Source organism: Sinohyriopsis cumingii, chromosome 7 (genome assembly GCF_028554795.1).
Source record: "Sinohyriopsis cumingii isolate HCF-2022 chromosome 7, ASM2855479v2, whole genome shotgun sequence".
Classification (NCBI taxonomy): Eukaryota; Metazoa; Mollusca; class Bivalvia; order Unionida; family Unionidae; genus Sinohyriopsis; species Sinohyriopsis cumingii.
This window is the reverse complement of record NC_142967.1, coordinates 85,495,077-85,521,518: the sequence shown is the minus strand read 5'-3', so window position 1 is coordinate 85,521,518 and position 26,442 is coordinate 85,495,077. Positions and strand designations below refer to the sequence as shown.

At 34.3% G+C, this 26,442-nt stretch overlaps 1 protein-coding gene across 1 annotated transcript in view; it reads left to right on the top strand.

Annotated features, from left to right (window-relative positions):
- LOC149795661 (FHF complex subunit HOOK interacting protein 2A-like) overlaps window positions 1-26,442 on the top strand; it is a 108,248-nt gene that overhangs the window by 41,519 nt on the left and 40,287 nt on the right. The window contains exons 7-12 of the mRNA XM_089965502.1: window positions 1,211-1,404; window positions 4,531-4,722; window positions 5,028-5,107; window positions 5,404-5,513; window positions 12,510-13,125; window positions 19,391-19,457. Of these exons, the coding sequence (XP_089821628.1) occupies window positions 1,211-1,404; window positions 4,531-4,722; window positions 5,028-5,107; window positions 5,404-5,513; window positions 12,510-13,125; window positions 19,391-19,457 (1,259 nt within the window). The remainder of the gene's footprint in view (window positions 1-1,210; window positions 1,405-4,530; window positions 4,723-5,027; window positions 5,108-5,403; window positions 5,514-12,509; window positions 13,126-19,390; window positions 19,458-26,442) is intronic.

The following is a 26,442-nucleotide window of genomic DNA, read 5'->3' as shown; positions in this document are numbered from 1 at the left end:
CAAGGTCACAGGACAAATTATAATTTTATATAACTGATTTTGTTCTCAGCGCTTATGCATATTTTATCATTATTTTGATGAAGTCTTTAAACGTCTATATCAGCTACAAATATTCTAAGGTCATCATTTGTTGTCAGATTTGGCTGTATTGTTTCCCTTTGCCATGCATCTATTTTTAGCATCAAAAGATGACATTATTGTTGCCCTTTGCCATGCATCTAGTTTTAACGTCAAAAGATGACATTACTGTTTCCCTTTGCCATACATCTATTTTTAACATCGAAAGATGACATTGTTTTCTTTTGCCATGCATCTATTTTTAACATCAAAAGATGACATTATTGTTTCCCTTTGCTATGCATCTATTTTTAACATCAAAAGATGACATTATTTTTCCCCTTTGCCATTCATCTATTTTTAACATCAAAAGATGACATTATTGTTTCCATTTGCCATGCATCTTTTTTTAACATCAAAAGATGACAGTATGTATAATTACATTTGTTTTCCAGGTATTATACACACAAGTGAACATCTACTTCTTTGCACAAAATATCAACTAATAACCATGGGTATCTGCTTAAAGTCACCTGAATCGAAATGAGGTCAGTTTTTGCTCCATGGTACAATAAATATCTGTCACATAATGATTTCTGTTCTATGGACAAAAACTTGCCTTTTGACCTTAAACATTGGGGATTTTCTGTACATACTACTAGCAGAATTTCAGTTAATTTGCCCAATACAAATTTTGTTTTCCCTTCTGAATTACATTAATTGTCATAGATGGGACAGTGGTAGGCATGTTCTTGATTTAAAAAACCTATTCCTTCAAATTTCCATTGTTTTCTTCTTGCTGACACTTGGTGATTGGCTGTTTGCATGACAATTTAGGCACAAGGTCAGTAAGATTTAAAGGATTAATGGACAAAGCTAAAACACAACAAACAAGTTGTCTATATGGAGGTGATGTAGATTACTAGCAATACCATGGTTAACATTTTTTCTTGATATTATTATTTACACCAAAAACTACGATGGTGCATCATAATAGCAATAAATAGCATCACTGTTTGTTGGTGAGGTATAGTTTATCTTGGCACTTGTTGGACCACAGAAGAGTTGCAAAGCGAGTACGTTGCTGCTGTCTGGTCAAAACACTATTTTGGAAACCCGATCAGCTGACTAATGCTATTTCCTTCAATTTCAGGATAGCCGTGTGGCAGTCAAGGCATGTGAGGGATTGCTGCTGTGCTCCAGTTTTCCTGATCAAATTGCTGCGTATTGTCTTGTCCACAACACAGATTTCTGCAGTGAATTCACGAGCAGGCTTGTACGCACCTTCAAACAGCTTCCAGATGTTGTTAATCCAATAGATATTGAAAGCCTTGAGGTTAAATGGGGGTGAGTTTATAAAAACCTACCATTTATACTTAAAAGTCAAGTCCAACTGCAGTCAACATAGACCCTGATCTGCATGGCATAATGTTGTCTGTTCTTTTGATTACTTCTAACAAACTACATAGACCCATATCTGCTGGTGCACAGTGTGATGGCAGCTTTTCGCCTGTATAGTTTGAAATTGGACTTGACTTTTAAGCAAGTTCTGTGAATTCATGTATTTTGGAGATATCAATTTTTGTGGTTTTGCAAAAAATGACCTTTACACTGGGACTTAAATTCATGGGCTTGGAAATGGAGCATTTATTTTAGTAGAAGAAAGACGCTGTTGGGTGTCTTTATGTTTGTGGTTGGTGCTGTCCATAAAATCCATGAAAATTGTTACACATGAAAACTAGTGAATTCACAGCCTGCTGTCAAGTTGTCTCTGACCATCCAGCCATTCCTACATGGAGACCTATTCGTTGAATCGGTCCAGCCAGCTATGATTTGTGGGGGTCTTAAGTGATAGAGTCATCCATCAAACCGTACCGTTGGCAACATGCTCTTTTTTTAAACAGTGAGAAATCTGTCCAGTCAGGCTTTTGCAAGGCTGGTACCTATGTTTGCTGGACCATCTTCTATACTGCCAGTATCCAGGCAAACCTTGAATCTGGTAGGTCCATTGGCAGCAGTACAGATGGCCACCAGCCCCAACTAGGTCAATGAACACAGCCTGTTATGTTTGCTGGATTTGCTGGTGAATTGTTGTAGGTTAGAAGATTTTAATAATCGTCTACTTAACCATATGTTAGGGTCATAGGCCAATGACCCAAGGGTGTATTGCTTATATAATTAGGAGAACGGGTTTTTGTTCACATGGGTGAATTCAGCTATTCTTCTCAGGAAGGATACCTGAGGTAGAGGTCGGATGCTCAGCATCCCCTCCTTCTATTACTTATTCACCTAATATAATATGGTTGGTGAGAATATTTGAAGAAGAAAGTAAATTATTAAGTAAACTACGTTTCTCTGAGAATACTTACCCAATCACATTACTTAAAAATTCAACCATGCACCTTACCATCTGAACATCTCTCTCAGCTAAAAACTAGTGACACCTATCGATACCAAGGGGATGTAATGGACAATAATTACTGCCCTTGTTGATATAGACAGGAAAAGATGATTTTCATCTTTTAGTAGGGCTGGATTCATGAGGTAGCAGGCTAATATTCCTGTGTAATGTGATTATGTAAGTATTCTTGGAGAAACATAATTAAAAATCTGATTTTCCTAAAGTTCAATGTGAAAAGTTAACAAGAACTTAACAGTATTGCGTATTAAATCCTTTAAAGTCCTATAACTTCTAGCACAAGTTCAAATGTGTAGAATTCCAGTTGAATTCCAGTGGTGCTTCAATAAGTTATGATATTGAATATGTTGATGTACCTATAGTCTTGGGGTTCTGAGAGGCCAAGCAGAACTCACCTCTGTCTGCATGGGTTCGAGTCTCTGGCTCAACCTATATTGGTACATGAGAAAGCTTGCCAGTAGCTTCTCATGGGTCGGTGGTTCCTTCTGGGGTTTTCCCAGGTTCTTCCTCCGCCAGTTTACTGCTTTGGTGGCCTAGTGGTTAGAGCATCCGCCTTGGATGCAGAAGGTCGTGGGTTCAATCGCCGGCCGAATCATACCAAAGACTTACAAAAACGGTACGAACAGCTGCCTCGCTTGGCACTCAGCATTAAGAGGTTAGTGTTAGGACTGGTTGGCCTGGTGTCAGGATAATGTGACTGGGTGGGACATCATGCTACATGTCTGCGGCATGATGCCCCAGTGCTAGACATCACTATAAACTGTCACACTGCAGACATTGTAGCAATATGACTGAAAAATTGTTAAAGCTACGTTAAAAATCCAAAACACACACTTACTCCTCCACCAGTTATGCTGGCCACCTATCTTGTAAAAAAAACCCATAACAACAACAACAACCTGTAGTCTGAAAAGTGCTAATGTGCCAAAGACCTGGCATGTGACAATTTGTTAACAGTCTCGATGTAACACAGTAATATAATCCAGACGGTCCTAGTATGAATTCATTATGATTTCAAATGTTGTTTATGAAATAAATATCACTGGTCAGATAAAGCATTAATGATTTTGGATTACGGTCATTTACAAAAAACAGATTTACATAGCAAATAATCATGGAGAAAAGTGAACAAACGATACAAATTAAATATACATAACACCAGGCAGCACAAGTCTTGCAGTGTCTGTTTACGAATCATGATTTTTTGTAAAAGAAATAAATCAAAAGAAAAGTTTGGTGGAAGTTGAAGCTATATGCGAGCTTTTTTTGGTCCTTTCAAGTCTTTTCTTGTAATTTGTTACATATCAATTTCTGGCATACAGCTAGAGTGTTTTTGGTTTGTTTTATAGTAATTTGCAACGTAAGTTTCCGGCATATAAAATGCCATTATAATCAGAACAGTTGGTTTGTTCCTTTTCATTCGTTTCTGGTACATGATCAGTTATGTGTAAGTTATTCGGAATGCTTCATTTTGCTTGATTCTGTTTTCTTCATATGATGTGTTGTTTGTTTGTTTGTTTTTTCAAATTAGATTTCTGCAACACTTGCAAACTATAATCAACAGTGTCTTTATGAATCTTTCATGTGTGCCTTGACTTTAAAATGTCGGACAGTGACTTTACTCTCATTCTGAAGGCTATATGGAATCAAATTTAATTAAATTTGTCATTTTAAAGAAAAAATGTGTCCTTTGTTTTTTTTAAATACACAAGAATCTGTCCAAAAATTGAGAGAGCTGAGATCATAGCCATGATGTGTGATAAACAGAGATCTGATCTTTGCAGTGTGGAAATGAGTTTGGAAAAGTAATATTTCCTTCCACCACATATTGGCATTGTCATTATCTTAGATTTGCATCCAGTGTGTAAATTGTTCAGATCCAGTCCAGACTGGCACATAACTTTGCAAGACTTTCAAATTTCATTGTCTTGGTATCAATCTTCCATATTAGTCTGTACGTTACTTCAGATGTGTTTCTTTTGGTGGGGGATTCATGTTTAGGAGTTTACACTTTGCTTGCACAGCGGTAATCTAGTATGTGGTTCTTGCTTCAGAATGGATGTCATAACTCTAAGTGAGGATCAGCAGACATTCCAGGGAAAGCGCCACCTGGTGTCTTTTCTGTCTTGGCTGGATTACTGTGATCAGCTTATCTCCCTTGCCAATCCAGTAGTGGGTGAGGCTTTAGCCATATCGATTCACAAGGACTTCATGGTGACAACGCTTCAACCTGCTCTTCTACAGTTGTGAGTTCTAAACTTGAATTTGCATGCATTAAAATCTGTCCTCAAAACAAAATTGTTTTACTTTTAGTAAGTTATCAAGTTGGGTAAAAGAATAAATCATGTGGAATACATCAAGTTCGTGTTTTAAATTGCGTAAAGTTCTAGTGCAGTTGTGTATTTAAAGAAAGGTTAATTTCAGTGATTGTGACATTTAAGTTGGCAATCTAATAATACTTTCATGCTGTAGAAACATAAGCATCATATAAGAAATTGATATCAGAAAATGTTATTTGAGTTTTTGTTTTAAATTCCCTCTTTTTTTAAAGGTCAGAATCAGGCGCAATATCGGCTGTTGTTTACGTCACCAAGATCGTGAGGATGATTTGTTCAGATCAGCTGTTGAAAGGTAATGACATAAGCAGTGTTCATGTATAAACCTTTTGTCTTAGAGTGTCTGTGTCATTCGTCTGCAATGTTGGATCTCACTTGTAAATCAGAAGACGTGTATCTGAGAAATTCACTGTATAAATTGTTCATTGAAGACTATAAAGTCTTGGGGCGGTTACTGTCATCATTTTCCTACCTCATAAGGCCAGTTTGCCTTATTTTTTTATATTTCTTACGTATTTCCAGTTGTTCAAATATGACTATATTTCTTATGTATTTCCAGTTGTTAAAATATGACTTTTATGTTTTTTTGAGAATTCTCCAAATTCCTTCTGGGTGAAGACAGGTTTCTAGAAAAGCCAGATGGTGATACCCATGCGATCAGGACAAGATTGATAGATAGATGTAATCACTTGTCAGAGGATGTAAGTATTCTGCTGTCATGATTAACAGAAAATAGTGGAATCTGGATACTTGCATTCTTTCAGTGACATCTGAAAATAAGTTTCTGTTTTAAAAGTAAAGGTTCATGAAGTGTGGGCTTAAAAAACTATTTGATCATAAAAATGAAAATGATACAGATTTTTAAATATCACTGACAGTTTTTTTTAAAAAAAAAGACATTGGTAAATACAGTAACAAGAATAACTACTTAACAATTCAATTGACTAATATTTTCTTCAAATTTCTTTAAATTTTTTACAACTGTAGATGCAGTTCATTTCATTTGTATCAAAAACTCATTAGTCTTTTCTAATATCCAGTGCTAAATAGACAGATACTTTATGATTCAACCAAATCAAATTTTCAGAGCAGTTGATTGATTCAGAGGATGACACAACAGATCATGCAGTGCAAGTATTCATGTTTCAGTTCTGCACAGATAGGTCAATTAAATTTCAGTTTATAGATTTCATTATTGTTGAGGTGAACTAGTGTAGCAATAGACACAAGTTCTTGAATATGTGTATTTTTTGTGACATGGAATGCAAATTAATTATGTATGTATAATTTAGAAATTTTGTCCTGAAAAAGTCTCTGAATCTTGTATCACATGACTGTTTGGATTTTTAACATACCATATTGCATGTAATTTTTTGTACCCTTTAATTTTGTTTACACAATCCAGCTATAAAATAATAAATATTTAAAATGTATCATATTTTTTCATACATAGCACTTTGTATTTGTCAGAAAATCCTTTAAATTATCGTACATAAAAGTTTTGCTAAGAAGATTTACGTTTGCAAAAATAAATAAAAAATATCATGTTGCCATTTTGTGTTTAAAAAAATTATTGAGAATAATATGATCATATATAATTAGGGTTTCATGTTTTATTGTTCTTTATTTTCCAATGTTAAAATTGGGAAGGTTCCCATTTCAAACAGCTTCAAAAATTTGCAGAAGTACGACCTAGAGACATCCAATGACAAAAGTGTTGTTTTGCTAAGTGTATGATATAAAAGTATTGTTTTGCTAAGTGTATGATACATGAGTATAGTTTTGCTAAGTGTATGATACAAAAGTATTGTTTTGCTAAGTGGTTGATACAAAAGTATTGTTTCGCTAAGTGTATGATACAGAAGAATTGTTTTGCTAAGTGTATGATACAAGAGTATTGTTTTGCTAAGTGTATGATACAAAAGTATTGTTTTGCTAAGTGGTTGATACAAAAGTATTGTTTCGCTAAGTGTATGGTACAAAAGAATTGTTTTGCTAAATGTATGATACAAAAGTATTGTTTTGCTAAGTGTATGATATAAATATTGAATAACTTTGACTAAGTTCTTAAGTGAAGCATCAAATAATGAAAGAAGTGATTAAGAAATAAGAATCACCATTTATGATCATGCAGAAAGTCAGTTATCTTTTCATTTATTAATTTTTTAACCACTTTTAATTTTTTTTGGTTTATTTACTTGAATCAAGAAGAGAAGTTCATTTTTCAAACAGCTTTTTAAAAAATACAGACCTATGATATAGATACTTCACACTACGATGTATTTTTTTCTGAGCATAGGTTTGTTATAATCCCAAATGAAAAACAACTATTTGTAGCCTCAATTAAAACTTATCTGGCTTACATTTTAACCACATATTTTGATGTTTTCTTTATTTGAATCAAGAAGAGAAGTTCGCATTTCAAATGGCTTGGAACAATTACGACATGCAAAAAGTTCCCAGAACATTTAATTCTTTTATTACTTTTTTAACTACGTATTTTGATTTTTTATTTGAATCGAAAAGAAGTTCACATTTCAAATGGCTTTGAAAATATACCATTGTGTGACATAAATACGTCAAACAATGAATACATTTTTTTGTTGAGAATATGTTTCATATAATAACAAATGAAAATCGTAACTATTTTTGCCTGAAATAAAACTTACCTGACCGATTTATTTAACTTTGTGTATCACAGTGAATAATAAAATGGGAGATCAAGAAATAAAGAAATAATCACCATTTATTATCATCCAGAAAGGTCTTAAATAATCTCTCTTTGAAATGGCAATTCTTTTAATCTACTCTCGTTCATCGATCCACCCTTATTTGCCTTCTATACAGGTGAGAAAATACTTTGATGCATAAACTCTCTTGTCATTACAATATCTACCAGTGTTTTTTAACAACTGTACAAAGACCTTTACTGAACATATTCTTAAATATTATCATTAATTGGATCTCTTTATTAAGTCCATCACCTGTAACAAAACACCAAAGGCATTTTAAAATGAGCTCAAAAGCCCTTTGATGTTTTCTTATCCAGCAAAAATTATATCTTGGTACATGCTAAAGTGAAGACCACAGACCACAGGTCAACTAGTCTTATTGTTTCATTATAGTCATACAAACTTATAATAAAAAAATCTTTTCATTTTCTATTATAAATTTGAAAGTAACTGTTAAATTGATTAATATTTATACTATCTGTTATGTGCTTGTACTGTTTTGACTCGGATATAGCTAACATTTTACTGCAAATCTATTCTACGATACACCCCTCTATTGTTATCTTTATTGGTTAGTACAAATAACAAGTGATGCATTTGATCACTTGTCCTTACAACATCTGTATGGACAATGGCCTTGATAGCACATCGACATATTTTCATTTAATTAGCATGTAAATAACACTGCATAGCCATGTTGTTGTTGTGACAATGTATATTTTAATTAAAACAAGAATGAATTGTTGATTTAGAGGTGTAAATTGATAATGGAATATAGTAGTGTCCTAGTACATGAGGAAGATCACAATTGTAAGGCAACTGAAAATACAGATTACATTTGACCTGTAACCTCTCTTTTCAGTCTCTTTCCAAAAGCTACAAATAAAAACCGCCTTGAATAAATTACTGTCTTGCAAACTGACATAATATTGTTCATTCTTGCTCTTATACAAATGCATTACTTAAAAACAATTTATTTCAAGTTCTATTATTGTTTACTGCAATTTGATAACAAGGTCACTGTTGCTTTAGGATTACAAGCTGCACTGGATTTCTGGACAACGTGGGCTCATATCGTTGCATACAAATTTACAGTTAACTAATACCTTTAACTAATACATGTGCAGACTATCTTAATCATTTTGCCAAAATAACACCCTAACAGCTACAAAGTATGCTCTAAATGCAGATGAACTTGCGTACTATGCCATTAGTGTTTCAGCCATATTTTTTTTTCTCTCTCTCTCTCTCTCTCTCTCTCACTCTTTTTTTCGCTCTCATTCACTAATACAACAAAAGTCTGTTAGAGAACTTTCATTTTTATTGTAAATGGATTTTTGAGTTGAGAGCAGAATGGAACAAAATTTGTATGTTTATTTTGTATGTTCATACCATTAGGTTGTCGAGTATTATGTTTTGTAGACCTTGTTTGGGTACAATCCCTTTATTTTTCATTCATGGCCAGTACCACAAAATGATAATTATTTATTTTACATGTAATTTTTTGTACTCTGAAATAGTTATTTTTTGTGTATGATAGTTTGAACATTTGAGTCATATCGCTACACTGTCTCCAGTGTGGCAGTATATAGTGATTGTTGTTGTTGTTGTTGTTGTAGGGGTTTAACGCCATTTTTCAGCACACGATAGGCTATACATGGCGGCCAGTATTAATGGTGGAGGAAGAACTAGGGAAAACCCCGGAAAGAAGTGTATAGTGATGTCTAGCACCTAAGCATCATGCCGCAGACATGTAGCATCATGTCCCATCCAGTCACATTATCCTTAAACATTAAATGTTGTCTATTTTGAGCATATGACCCTTTTATGGGGGTCCACTAAACAAGGTGGCATTGTACTTTGTAATTTCATAACGGACCTTGTCAACATTTTGCAAAGCATTGTGGGTAAATCAATTGGCAGGCAAATTATGCCTTTTCTTTTTTACTGCAATGTTGGTGGTTCTTGAGACCCAAAAAGTGTGTTTTGTGCTTGTAAAGAGGGTCAGAGTGCATGCCTCAAATAAGTGACATTGTATGATTGGGGATAAATTATCAACTTGTATGAGACTTTAGGAAATTACTGGAAATTCAAATTAATACAAACAAATATACATCTTTTCTTCGTGTACATATACTCATATAATCACTGCCATATGTCCATTAAATAAAAAATAAAGTTTCATGTTTAAGATTTGTTGAACTGTAGAATACAGTATTTACATGTTTAATATACTGACAGTAGTTCATTGGGTGGTTTGAAGGGGATGCAGGTGTCATTACCGTTCACGTTTTGCACTCATTAGGGACTGGATGGTACTGTTCTTCAAAAATCCCTGAAGATCTTGTTTAAATTTTCTTTGGCATTGAAAATATTCTTTCTGCTTGTGCCGTGATGTAGGGTGGTGTTTGCTATGTGACAGATGTATGCATTACTCAAGAATGGCAGATGTCAACATAGTGTTTGCATTATGTCAGAAGTATAAAATGCTTGAACAAAGTCAAACTCCATGAACCAGGAGTTCTAATACTTAGTGTTGCTGGACTTGCTGCAGAGAATGTTTACCATTCCCTGAATATCAGCTGCATTTTGACATCTCCATAATATTACAACTATCGAATTAACCATGTTTTACATTGTATAGGCAGACTAAGGTCCAACTTTAAAGAAACATCACCAGTGATTGCAAAGTAGTGAATTTAAGGCAGTGAAATATGTAATAACCTTTTTCCTCAGCATGCATTTCTTTGATGTACCCAAGTTGAAATTAATTGGGTTGTTCCACTTCACATACTTTACCTATGCAAATTAGCTTCACATACTTTACCTATGCAAATTAGCTTAATGATCTCTTACACAAGAGTGATCAACCATTGTCTGTCAGTTAAGTACACCACTCCCTCAATAACTCGTCCCCTGATAACTCGTGAACCCTCTTATAATGTGGGGTCAGGCATGGATCCTTTTCTTTAAACCAGAAAATACCCCAAAAATTGATCCCTATTTCTTGAACTTCATGAAAATTGCGATCAAAATTGGTAACTGAAATGTTGTATATTGCTCATTTTATGGTCAAAAATGGTATATAGGACCAGGAAATTTTAATCAACATTTTTAAATAATCAACTTTTAAAAAAAAGTCATAAATTGGTTACATTTTCTTTTCAAATACCATTTTTAGTACACCATAATTAAAGATATTAAAGGAAATTTTGATCAATGAAAATGTCACTTACACTTAGTGTAGGCAGTACATTAATATTTAAATGCCAATTAAATAATTTGTATTAAGTGAAATTTGTGTTTTATTTCTATCTTTTAGTTTCTCTTAAGTGTAATCATCATAAATGCAGTGTGTATTTAAACATAAAATTTGTCAATCTACCGTAACAGCTATGTCCGCAAGCATTTCTCTGAGAACCTAATTAAGTGCTGATAACTGACTTGAGGAAGTATTTGTTGTATTGTTGCACTGAATTAAAAGCTGGCATCCTTATTGTCACGTTAATTGTGTCTTTTGAATCAAATAAAGTAGGTGGAATAAAAGAAAAGTTAAAAGGCATGCAAATCCTACAGACTTAATTCTATTGGCCCCAGTCATATGTCAGGTGAACTCACTTCATTTGATCAATCAAACACTGTTATAAATGTTATTGTGTATGTTTGGTGGTATATCAACAGGTGGTCTGGTTCCCTGCTACTTTGACTCCTGACTTGGCATTATACTGTTAAATACCTACTCCGGGAACCAGACAAATCATCCAAACAAAAGCAGTGACATGATACACGTTTTCGCATCTGCATGATGGTTCTAGTAACCAGTAGGATTGATCTTTCACATGTTTGACGTTGTGAAGATAAATGTTAATTATAAAGGAAAATGAACAGTTTCATTAGAAAAAGTGCATTATTAACAATTATTATCGACATGATTGTAAAACGAGGATTAAGTCATTAAGCAGCCCAGTTCCCTAACCTGCTCCCACCCCCTTCGGGTTTATCGATGTTTAAGCTGATTTTTTAAAATTGTTATAGTCCCACGGTAACTCACGTCATCACTTATAGGGCAGTCTGTGTTTGTGGACCCCATTGTGCATGAATTATCGGGCAGAGGTGTAGTCTGTTCTGGCCACCTGTACATTTTTTTTGCCTCTATGATATTCAGCTGGATGAACTGCCTGATGGTGATAGTTTTCCATGAGCATGGCTGTTTAATATTTGTACAGGTGTGCGGGGATGGTGTTAAGAGGAGTATCTCTATTGTTTTTCCACAAGATTACTGAAGGTTGTGATTTTATAAATGAGACCATGTCAGGGTGTTCAGGAGTAAAAAAAAAATTGTTCTTTGTACGATATATTTTGGCAGGTATGAGAATCCATATACTGACTTGATTTAAATAAATAGGCATGTATTATATTCTTGGTAAAATGCATGAAATGTGACACACTAAAACAAACTCTGTAACATCAAATCCATCATTGGACAGTGGCATCCCTCGTATTATTGTTGTGTCTTATAACAATTTATTAATATTTCTTAAAAAAAAATAAAAAATAAAAAAAAAATATTGGATTGGTTATTTTGTTTAAATTTCCAAATACACCTGCTCAATGACCTATTCAATACAAAGATGGTATTGTTTTTGTCTTCCAGTTCATTGTATCCATAATGCTTTGCAATTTTCCAGTAAGATACATTGTTGACAAATAGAATTGGTCAAAATGCAAGTTGTTTCTTTGATTGACAATTACAAGACCTAAAATGTAATGCTCTTTTCCTTTTTGAAATGTACTAAGTAATTTTGTTGCTCAAAGGAATTTTTTTAACAAAATATGATGAGAGAAAGTGTATTGGTGAACTTAAGGAATTAAATGCCATTTTAAAGTAATATGTTTTCTTTTATGCTATATTTATGTAACATGTTTTCTTTTATGCCATATTTAAGTAATATGTTTTCTTTTCAGGTGTGCTTAGTGACATTGAAATTATTTGAAACTCTTCTTCTGAAGGGAGATGAACACAGTATACATAATCTAGTACTGAGAAATCTCATTGGACGGAATTACTATAATAGTAATAGTCAAGAGTCATTTAGTTCCATTGTAAATGTTGCCAAGAAATCCACAAGTTTTGAATCTTACCACGGCATTCTAAATGATGATTCCACTAGTGATTTGACAATTAGTCTAAGTGAATCTTCTAAAGAGATTACAGAAGAAACAAATTCATGTAATGCCAAAGGAGAATACCATTCAACAGTGTCAAAAGAGGCTTGTTCTCCAGATGTGGAGGACATGAAAGGATCAGAACAAATAGAAAGTAATGTTAACAAGGAGAAATATTCCACAGGGTCAACAGAAAATCTAAGGGATACAAAAGAATCAGAAGAAACAGAAAGTTCAGACTCAGGGCAGTGTTCAAATGAAAACTCCTCTGCTCGACTAAAGGAGAATATTCAGTCAGAAAGTAATACTGAACTGCAGGTCAGCAAGTACAATGAGAGCAGTCAGTGCATCCAAGTAGAACATTCTAATGATGTGCCAAAGGAAAATAACGCAAGATCAGCAACAGAAACAGCAGGTATCATAGTGCTTTATTAGTAAACTTGTGTAGAAGATAGTAGAATAGCTTTTCTCTGTCTTATATATACATTAAAGATATATATATATATATATATATATATATATATATATATATATATATATATACACACACACACACACACAAAACTACAAGTTTTATTCTGAGTTGGTATGTCTTTCTCCCGACTTGAAACAAACATGAATGTGGTTTGTATTTATTACATACATGCTTTCTAATTAGTTTTAGATTTAGTGTGAATGAAATTTAAAATGAAGTGAGATTTATAAAAGTGTTTCTAAAAATATAAGTGTATGACTATCATTGGAAACACAAAGTTCTGTTCAGGATGTATGGTAAAGAAATACACATTGAACATTAGCCATGGGGTATGTAGTAAGATACTTTACTGGTTATTCCCATGCTTTAGTTTCAAATATGAAAATATTTTAATACCTGTCATCAGTTTGCCATTTTGTCCATTCATCATTCCATTTGTCCGTTACCATATATCCCATTCAACTTCTTGATGGAAATTCATGAAACATTGCACTTGTGGCAGTTGTGACAAAACGATTTTATTATATATTGAAATATATCAGTGGGAGAAAATTTATATCACCACACTGGCAATACCCTTTAAATTGCCCCAGTGGCAATATAACTTTGGAACTACTTTATTTTCAATTTAGGAAGTATATATACCCTTGTTATGTTCTTCAGACCTGTATTTCCATATTTAGGCCTATTTTAGTTTTTCTTCTTTCATCAAATATGTAACCCAATCATAATACCTTTGGAGAATTACTACAACCTACCTTGCAAATCCAGTCCTCCCACATTAAAACGTTTCTGCTAGAAAGTTAGAAGTTATCTGCCCACACAAGAGTTATTTAGAGTGATCTCCCTTTGATACCTGGATTAGTACCAAATCCAGTGAATTCATCAGTTACTTATTACACTCATGCCAGTTAGCAAGCACTCTACAGACGAAAAGGCCTCACAAAAGCCATACAAGCAGTTTTGAAGTCTTTTTACTGTAAAACAATTTTGAGGAATCTAATCTCTGAAGGAAAGTGTACACCATCAATAAATTTCCAACTTTCTGTTCTTTCAATCATCATCAAAAAAGTTTCTAACTTTTCAGTGTTAGAAATTTGCCGTTTTCACTCACTTAGGCACCTTGGGTACATACCTGAACACCTTGCAATGGTGTCCCTTCACATTGCTATAACTGTATTAATATGTGTAGGTCTGTTTTATGATAAAGAAAACTCATTTAATAATGCTGTATAATTTCTGCTACAGCTGGATACATGTCAGTTTTCTCCATTATCTAGTTTAGCATGGTTCTATATGTGATGCTTTACTGACTTTTACCTGTATAGAACCTCATTGGGGCTTTCCTACAGGTAACATTGCCTCACAGTGGATATTGTAGCATCTATTCGAAGCTCGACATTCTTCTTCTTTGTAGGTAGAACAAGAGACATTGGCTTCATTACCTTAACCCTAAAAACCTGTGTCAAGTTCCCTCAGAGTTATTAGATCTTACTATGAGTGAAACTGGTCTTACGATCTTGGACTGAAGAGGTTTTCTGCCCATTGGCTGTCAGTCTTCCTCATTCCTCTATACTTCACCTGCCTGGTCTAACGTTATCTCTGGTTATCTCAGACCTGTCGTCTCAGTCATGGTGTCCATGCACTAGGAACTACTTTTGAAAAGAAACCCTTAATATCTTCTGCTGTGCCTCATGGAGTTATAAAATCCACCACCACCAACAATAACAACAGTATACAAAAAAAGAAAAGCAAGTTAAGAGCATCAGATTTTGATAACACCATACAAAACATTTTGAGACACACACGTGTCAAGCTATTTGGTAGAACTCCAGACACACAGGCAGTACATGTCACTGGCTACACAAAACCAAACTCTTACAAGTGCTACTGCAAAGTCATTTTGTCAAACTGGTTTCTTATAACTTTGTCAAACACTCACAATCTACACCAATTGAATCAAATATAGTACTGCAGTTGTATTTGAAAACTGCACTTACCAACCAGAATGGTTCATTTATCAGTCCACATGCTGTTCCACAAAAAGATTTCCATGCAGCTTATCATAGCACTAGTGATAGCAACACTTGCCATATTTCCAGGACAAAAAATATAAATTTCCAAGAATGTCATGAATTAAACATTTACTGGTGTCTGGTAATAATGTCAAATGATTTTATGTTTCTGTTTTCTCATGAATAGAACTTGGGGTCAACAGGTCACACCATTGCCCTGATCAACATATCTTAATTCACAGTATAAACAAAAGCATATGGCTTCAGATGCTCATTGCGCAGTACTTCCAACACATAATAATTATAACTTTTTCTTGATTTTTTTTTTTTCTTTTCTAAGACTGGCATATGTAGCTAGATTCCAGATAGATAATTACACCTGTCCCTCGATAACTCGCACACAATGGGGTCCACAAACATAAACCACACTATAAGCGAGGGTGTGAGTTACCAAGGGACCTCCAAAAATTGAAAAGAATTCACTTTGACAAGGATATCCCAGTCGTGGGGTTGCATTATTTGTCTCCCCACTCAGCTTAGCCTTAACTGGGATTTCATTGTCTCAGTCCAAAACTCAACATAGATTCCATTAATCATTGACTATAGTAGAATCTACTTTCAATTGCTTCAACAATCTGACAGAGACAGAGTTACTGAGAGTGTGGGTTGCCTCATCAATTGCAAGTGTCTATGGAGGTATTCCCTCACATTTGCCTTCCCTTGAATTGTTGTCAGGAGTTCTGTAAGCCACAAACACCAGTTTTTCATTTGGATACACATTAGTTGATTCATAACATCAAGATTGTGGGAAGAACATTGCATCTAACGTCTGTGGTGATCTTTTAGTAGGTGGAACAGGGCTTACCTTCTCTCAGCTGGACATGTGAGGAAGCCTGTTTTTAGAGTGGCCCACTTATTTGGCCGTGACCATAACAGCAGCTGTGATCCTACAACCGGTGGGATGAGATGTAATGCTCTCTACCTCCACCTTTCTTAAAGCCCATCATAGGCCAAGCTTGCAACCGTAATCATCTAATCATCTCTTAAATGATCAGATTGATGTAATTCACAACAGGCCACTAAGGTACATTCTTTCCATCCCTCACAGTTTCAGCTATAGTGGAGGGATTTGCAAGGCAGCCAACAAATGGATACAGGGATGTCCTTAGAGCACAGGCCACTAGGAAGCAGTCCTACCAAATTTACAACTATCGTAGGCCATTTTTCCCGAACTTTATTGATTAGTGTTGATTATAAACTGAAATTAAGTGACAATCCAAATTTGTGTGCATTATCTGTTACTGCAATAGACTGCAAGCCTGTTAACACACAAAGTTCATGTCTAAAAGCAAACATACACAAATAATAAGCAAAATCCTTACAAGTAAACTCACAACCATTAAAATCTGTTGTTTGGTAATGTTATGCTCTAAGTCTGTTTGGATACGAAACGACCATCACCTTGGGTACAAAATGATCATCATTCTTTCTTGTTGCTATGTTACCCACACCTCAGTAAAGTTCACAATGGAAGAAATGTGTTAACAAAAATCAAAATCTCTTCATTTTGTATGAAAATATTCAGTCATTTGACAAAATATACAAGCATTATATATTCAGTCTAAATTTGTAAAATGTATGTGTACTGAAATTATTGTAAAATTTCGGAACTTCGTTTTATCATTATAGTAGTGCAGCTATTGATTGCAGAATGGAGAAACAAATCCATGTAAATTGAAGGTTTTTGCCATCAAAAATATATAATAAAAGAGATTCTGCATTTTTTGAGTAGTAGTAAAGAAATACTTCACTGATAAAGTGCAAACATTCTGTATTGTAACTCGTGGCTTTGCCACTCGTTCCAGTAAAATGTTTCCACCTAGTAACGAAATATTTCTTTATATCTGCTCGAAAACTGTAGATGTATTCACAAATACAGATGCAGAATTGGTGAGGGAAAATTTTCAGTTTTGTTGCCTTCAGCTTGCACATTCTAAGATAGAAGTAAGACCCTAAAAATATGTCTTTGATTTTTAGGGGGATTTTTTATGAATGAATTTTATTTAACAGACTTGACCCTATATTTGAAAGAGTTTGTTTTTTGTGTGTCTCTTGTATTTAAATACCTTTTAAAGAATTTCAACACCTTTATGTTTTATATTTTATGTTTTTGCTAAATGTTTACATATTTGGAAGAACGTTTTAAAAAAAAATCTTAATTCTTTACAAGTTTTTGAACTTTTAATGTGTACTGTATAGAGCCTATTGTGCTGATGCACTATTGAGTCATATATGTATATACATGCATCCTGATTTGAACTATGGCACATTGTTTATGTATGTACACGCATCCTGATTAGAACTATGGCACATTGTTTATGTATATACACGCATCCTGATTTGAACTATGGCACATTGTTTATGTATATACACGCATCCTGATTTGAACTATGGCACATTGTTTATGTATATACACGCGTCCTGATTTGAACTATGGCACATTGTTTATGTATATACACGCATCCTGATTAGAACTATGGCACATTGTTTATGTATATACACGCATCCTGATTTGAACTATGGCACATTGTTTATGTATATACACGCATCCTGATTTGAATTATGGCACATTGTTTATGTATATACACGCATCCTGATTTGAACTATGGCACATTGTTTATGTATATACACGCATCCTGATTTGAATTATGGCACATTGTTTATGTATATACACGCATCCTGATTTGAACTATGGCACATTGTTTATGTATATACACACATCCTGATTAGAACTATGGCACATTGTTTATGTATATACACACATCCTGATTAGAACTATGGCACATTGTTTATGTATATACACACATCCTGATTAGAACTATGGCACATTGTTTATGTATATACACACATCCTGATTAGAACTATGGCACATTGTTTATGTATATACACACATCCTGATTAGAACTATGGCACATTGTTTATGTATATACACGCATCCTGATTTGAACTATGGCACATTGTTTATGTATATACACGCATCCTGATTTGAACTAAGGTACATTGTTTATGTATATACACGCATCCTGATTTGAACTATGGCACATTGTTTATGTATATACACGCATCCTGATTTGAACTAAGGTACATTGTTTATGTATATACACGCATCCTGATTAGAACTATGGCACATTGTTTATGTATATACACGCATCCTGATTAGAACTATGGCACATTGTTTATGTATATACACGCATCCTGATTTGAACTATGGCACATTGTTTATGTATATACACGCATCCTGATTTGAACTAAGGTACATTGTTTATGTATATACACGCATCCTGATTAGAACTATGGCACATTGTTTATGTATATACACGCATCCTGATTTGAACTATGGCACATTGTTTATGTAAGGATGATAGGCTTCTCTGATCATTTTATAATGGTTTGGTGGAACTATAGTTACAATGAGACTAGTTTGTAAGTACACATGTACTTCTATCACTTACGCTATTTCTTTGCAGATATTCTTATACATGTATATACCTCTGCATTGTAATTTAAAAAGAAAATGCATTATGTAAACACTGCTTAAAGTATTTATTAACATGCCTCCATTTATTTTTGATATTAAGTGCATTATGGAAACCCATAAATTTGAGCTCACCCCCAATTGCCACCCGTCTTTTATAACTATGAGGATAAACATGCAGTATGTTTTCTTTGGTTAACTGACTTCACTTAATACTGCACACAAAAAATTACATAACTGAGGGGAGAGAAACATGCAAACTCAGAATGTTTTAAATTTGCCAAAATTGACATATTTTGTTATCTTTGACCTCCTCAGAAGGCTGTTGTAGCTAAGAAACCAGCTTAAAATACCTTTTACCTGAGGGCATAAGGTGTCTTCACTCAGGTTATGTGATGCCTCTTAATTCTTTGTATTTACATTTTTAGAACTTATTCCTTCATTGGCACCATATAGCTAGTGTTGTGCTGACATACTGTTAAATCCTAACAAACAGACACACATACATACACACACACACACACACACACACATACACACACACATACATACACACATACACACACAGTCACTCTTCTTAGTATGTATTTTTAAAAAATACTTTAATTATATAAGTGCTTTATTATATCAAATGTTTTTATGTGAACCTTTTCAGAAAATGATTCAGATCTACCTCTTTCATCCAGTTATTCCCGAACAGAGGTCCACAAGATTGTCAACAGGTAATTTAACTATTTAATTTTTCATATGATAGGAAAACTTTGTAGAGTAAGCTTGGACTATGTGTATGTGTCAGTGACCATGTGGATATGATATAGGATTATGTTCATGTGTATATGGCATCAGATTATGTCCATGGGTACACTACATAGGATTATATCCATGTGTATATGACATAGGATTATGTCCATGTAGAGATGGCATAGGATTATATCCATGTGTACATGATATAGGATTATGTCCCTGTGTATGTGACATAGAATTCTGTCCCTGTGGAGATGACATAGGATTATGTCCATATGGATATGACATAGGATTATATCCATGTGTATGTGACATAGGATTATGTCCATGTGTATGTGACATAGGATTATGTCCATGTGTACATGAAATAGGATTATGTCCAAGTGTATATGACATAAGATTATGTCCATGTAGAGATGACATAGGATTATGTCCATGTGTACATGATATAGAATTATGACCATGTGGATATAACAAAGGATTATGTCTCTGTGTGTCACCTAGGATTATGTCCTTGTGTATGTGACATAGGATTATGTCCATGTGTATGCAACATAGGATTATGTCCATGTGTACATGACATAGGATTATGTCCATGTGTACATGACATAGGATTATGTCCATGTGTATATGACATAGGATTATGTCCATGTTGATATGACATAGGATTATGTCCATGTGTATATGGCATAGGATTATGTCCTTGTGTATATGACATAGGATTATGTCCATGAGTATGTGACATAGGAATATGTTCATGTGTTTATGACATAGGATTATGTACATGTGTATACGACATAGGATTATGTCCATGTGTATATTACATAGGATTATGTCCATTTGTATATGGCATAGCATTATGTCCATGTGGCTATGACATAGGATTGTGTCCATGTTGACATGACATAGGATTATGTCCATGTGCATGTGACATAGGATTATGTCCATATGGAGATGACAGGATTATGTCCATATGGATATGACAAGATTATTTCCATGTGTATGTAACATAGGATTATGTCCATGTGTAAATGACATATGATTATGTCCATGTGTATATGACATAGGATTAAGTCCATTTGTTTATGACATAGGATTATATCCATGGTGATATGACATAGGATTATGTCCATGTGTTTATGACATAGGATTATGTCCATTTGTATATGACATAGGATTATGTTCATTTGTATGTGACATAGCATTATGTACATGTGTATGTGACATAGGATTATGTCCATGTGTACATGACATAGGAATATGTATGTGTGTGTGTTACACTGGATTATGTCCATGTGTACATGATATAGGATTATGTCCATGTGTATGTGACATAGTATTATGTCTTTGTGTATATGGCATAGGATTATATCTATGTGTATGTGATATAGTATTATGTTCATGTGGATATGACATTGGATTATATCCATTCGTACATGGCATAGGATTATGTCCATGTGTATGTGACATAGGATTATGCCCATGTGTTTGTGATATAGGACTATGTCCATGTGTATATGGCATATGATTATACCCCTGTGGATATGGCATAAGATTATGTCCATGTATACATGATATAGGATTTTGTCCATGTGGAGATGACATTGGATTATGTCCATATGAATATGATATAGGATTATGTCCATGTAGATATGACATAGGATTATATCCATGTATATGTGACATAGGATTATGTCCATGTTAATATGGCAACAGATTATGGCCCTGTATATGGTATAGGAATATGTCCATGAGTATGTGACATAGGATTATATTCATGTGTTTATGACATAGGATTATGTCCATGTGTATATGACATAGGATTATGTCCATGTGTATATTACATAGGATTATGTCCATTTGTATATGGCATAGGATTATGTCCATGTGTATGTGACATAGGAATATGTCCATGTGTATATCCCATAGGATTATGAATATGTGTATATGGCATAGGAATATGCCCCTGTGGGTATGGCATAGGATTATGGCCATGTGTATATGGCATAGGATTATGTTCATGTAGATATGACATTGGATTTTGTCCATGTGTATATGACATAGGATTATAACACACTATATAAATAATAAGGACTTGATATTTCACCCTGTGTCAGAACCAGAGTAACAGAGCTTAAGAACTGGTGATGCATCTGCACCATTCCCTCATCATTTCCTTGGGTGCTCCTTTTTATGATCAGGAGCCCTTCTGGAACAGCATGGAATCCTCCCTTTCACTCATTAAGTTTTAGAGTCCATCCCTAACTTATAAAATAACCCAACACTTTTAATAGTTTCATCTAAAACATTTGTACTAAGGGATATTGGGTCATGGGTTTCCCAAGCCTTGGTCATTGAGATACTTGTTTTGTGTGTGACATGGGGAAAAACATTTCAGCATAATCATCTGTATAACTAAGACTTGGATGTCTCACTTTTGAGCTCTTCTATACATGCAGCATAATCTCACTAATTGTTCAGTAATGATTGGTTGTTAATCTTGACTGATGAATAATTTTGATTCTGAAATTGTAAATTAGCAGTGATGGTCGAAAAATATTTCTTAGACAGACTGATTACCATGCTATTCAATGGTTAAATGGCCAAAAGGGCAGATGACAACTTTTTCAAAAACCTCAGTACCTCAGGGTTTTTTCTGGGATGCCCTGTTGTGGGATTCACACTGAAGTATAATATGTTGCACCAAAAATATCAGTTGAATGCATGAAAGTTGCTCATCATATTTTCAAGCCCCTCTATTTATTTATTCATTACCTTGGGGAAGCATATTTTTAGACACCCTTGTCAGCATATTGTTAGTCACCCTTCTCATCATAAAAAAATTACCAGTATATATTTAGTCACCCTTCTCAGCATATTGTTAGTCATCCTTCTCAGCATAAAAAAATTACCAGTATGTATTTGGTCACCCTTCTCAGCATATTGTTAGACACCCTTCTCAGCATACTGTTAGTCACCCTTCTCATAAAAAAATTACCAGTATATATTTAGTCACCCTTCTCAGCATATTGTTAGACACCCTTCTCAGCATATTGTTAGTCATCCTTCTCAGCATAAAAATATTACCAGCATATTGTTAGTCACCCTTCTCAGCATATTGTTAGTCACCCTTCTCAGCATATTGTTAGTCACCCTTCTCAGCATATTGTTAGTCATCCTTCTCAGCATAAAAATACTACCAGCCTATTGTTAGTCATCCTTCTCAGCATAAAAAATTACCAGCATATTGTTAGTCACCCTTCTCAACATAAAAAATTACCAGCGTATTGTTAGTCACCCTTCTCAACATAACAATTTACCAGTATATTGTTAGTCACCCTTCTCAGCATATTGTTAGTCATCCTTCTCAGCATAAAAATACTACCAGCCTATTGTTAGTCACCCTTCTCAACATAAAAAATTACCAGCATATTGTTAGTCACCCTTCTCAACATAACAATTTACCAGTATATTGTTAGTCACCCTTCTCAACATAACAATTTACCAGTATATTGTTAGTCACCCTTCTCAGCATATTGTTAGTCATCCTTCTCAGCATAAAAATACTACCAGCCTATTGTTAGTCATCCTTCTCAGCATAAAAAATTACCAGCATATTGTTAGTCACCCTTCTCAACATAAAAAATTACCAGCATATTGTTAGTCACCCTTCTCAACATAACAATTTACCAGTATATTGTTAGTCACCCTTCTCAACATAACAATTTACCAGTATATTGTTAGTCACCCTTCTCAACATAACAATTTACCAGTATATTGTTAGTCACCCTTCTCAACATAACAATTTACCAGTATATTGTTAGTCACCCTTCTCAACATAAAAAATTACCAACATTGTGAAATTCCTAAATCCAGGAGCTGACTGCTCATTGTACTTTGATTACTTTTTGTTTGCTATGGATCAAAAAGTATGCATACTTTTGAACATTGAAGGCAGATATGCTTAAATGAAGTTTCAAAAGAAAATAGGTTGATTTAAAAAAAAATTAAAGTTGTCTGTAAAATATATGACAACATAAAACTCTTATCTTAATACCAGAGTGGGTCTGTTACCCTGTGGTAAATGAGACAAGTTTTATAGAAATTGCTTTTTACCATAAACTTGCTTTCCTTAGAGATATTAGATACCTCATGTAAAAATGTCATAAAGCAATGAATTTAACACAGGTTGTAGCAGACTTAAATTGGGGTACATACACAAATTTGTCTATGATCATTAGAACTTGAACTTCAGTATGCTTCTCTGTTAATGCAAATGAAGCATCTCACTTTATCTCAGATTAACACTATTGGCTTTTCAGTGCATTGCATTATATGCTTGCTTGCCAACAAAGAACACTTCCATGATAACGTTTCATTGTTCTTTTAAAAGGTAAAAAATTATTATCTCTTTAATTGGTTTTTCCATTTGTTTGTCGTCATATGCCTGTCAGTGATGAATCCAAGTAGAAACTTCTCTACAGTTATGACCCAGTACTGATATCAGTATTGTTTCATAGCATGGAGCCTGGCATTGTGTGCAGAATATATCACCAAAATAATATACAGCTATTCATGTTATCTTGCCTCTGAAAATCTGAAAAATAATCGATATTTTCTTTCAAAATGCTTAAATGATCTTGACATTAGAACTCCAGATATGGTGATTTTTTCCCACAGTATGTTGTGGAGTAAATCACCTAGACTGGGTCTGTAATTTAATTGTGAAAGACCATGATTTCTACACAGATTATAGGTTAGTAGACCAAACTACATCCAAAATGAGTTTATCAAAGGGAAATATGCCATTGAATAAGAACGTATGTCTGACATATGTGTCAGACATGTTGATGGCATTGTCACAAATAAATGTAAACTCAGTTTAGTTTACCAGAAAAGGGAGTACAAAAATTACAGCTTACATATTTAAACACTTCATATCACTCAAGCTTATCCACTTTATTGAGAATAGGAATTGGTGCACATGACTGTGTCTCCCATTGTATACTGTCCAGCAATAAATAAAATAAAAACATGTAATTACATATACTGTCCAGAAATAAATAAAATAAAAACATGTAATTACATATACTGTCCAGCAATAAATAAAATAAAAACATGTAATTACATATACTGTCCAGCAATAAATAAAATAAAAACATATAATTACGTGTTTCAACGTAACTCTGATGACCATTGATTTTATCAAAGTGATTTGTTAATTCTGCCAACTGTCTGAAGATGAAAGCATGTTTTTCCTTTATCATTACCTTTAACAAGCTAATGGTGTACTTTATTTCTATTACTGGTTGATCCCAAGTTGTGCAGTGTGTTACCGGTTTTTATTGCTAAAACAATGAGACAGTATCAGGAGTTGAGAACTGTGATTGCTTTGTTATTACTCAAAACTTAACTCTCAAACAACAATTGCAACATGCAATTATCAAATTAAATAGATCTTCTAGGATTCTTGGATATTTACTCATTTGTCTCAACTCTTACTAGGATAGTCTTGAAAAACACTTTTATTCTTCCAAATGTAATTTTTTATTTTTCTAATATTTTTTTGTTGTTTGCCAAAGACTTGTTTTGGTTGACTTCATCCAGTATAAAATGGCAACATGAGCATTATAACACTCACGCTGTAAATGTGTTCCATCAACTCAGTTTGATAATGGATTGTCCTCAACAGATGTTGCTTAATGCAAAAGCCTGGCTTGACCCATAAACACCTAACAGGGCAACTCATATTAAAATCTCATTTCACTTTCAGAACTGATTGTGTATATTGGCAGTGAAACTAAGAACATATAACTTTCTGTAGCATAATAGGTTATGACTCCTTAGCATTTGACTTTATCACAAGCCTTCATCAGAGGAATGACTTCTAAATGTTGACTATCACAGGGCCTTTATGAGAGAAATGACTTCTAAATGTTGACTTCATCACAAGGCCTTCATCAGAGAAATGACTTCTAAAGGTTGACTTTATCACAAGGCCTTCATCAGAGGAATGACTTCTAAATGTTGACTTTATCACAGGGCCTTTATGAGAGAAATGACTTCTAAATGTTGACTTCATCACAAGGCCTTCATCAGAGAAATGACTTCTAAAGGTTGACTTTATCACAAGGCCTTCATCAGAGGAATGAATTGTAAATGTTGACTTTATCACTAGGCCTTCAACAGTGGCATGACTTCTGAGGGTTGACCTTATCACAAGGCCTTCATTAGAGGAATGACTTCTAAATGTTGACCTTATCACAAGTCCTTCATCAGTGGAATGACTTCAGAGTGTTGAGCTTATCATAAGGCCTTCATTAGAGGAATGACTTCTAAGTGTTGAGCTTATCACAAGGCCTTCATCAGTGGAATGACTTCTAAGTGTTGAGCTTATCACAAGGCCTTCATTAGAGGAATGAGTTCTAAGTGTTGAGCTTATCATAAGGCCTTCAACAATGGAATGACTTGTAAATGTTGACCTTATCACAAGGCCTTCATCAGTGGAATGACTTCTAAAGGTTGACTTTATCACAAGACCTTCATCAGAAGAATGACTTCTGGACTGGAGTCATGTGATCAACTAAATGTTGACCATGAGACAAAACTCATCTGTACAACAGTGGAAGTTCCAATCTGGAATCATAGTTCAACACTCACTACCCCTCCATGATTTCAATAACTTCTCTTATTTTCCTCCTCATAGTATTATTCTCTCTACCAAGTACTCTGATGTTATCCCAAGAAATAGTATGCCCTGATTCTTTGCAATGTTCACCAACTGCAGTCAGGGATTCTCTGTCAGTGTATCAGTGTTCACCAACTGCTGTCAGGGATTCTCTGTAAGTGTATCAGTGTTCACCAACTACTGTCAGGGATTCTCTGTCAGTGTATCAGTGTTCACCAACTGCTGTCGGGGATTCTCTGTCACTGTATCAATGTTCACCAACTGCTGTCAGGGAT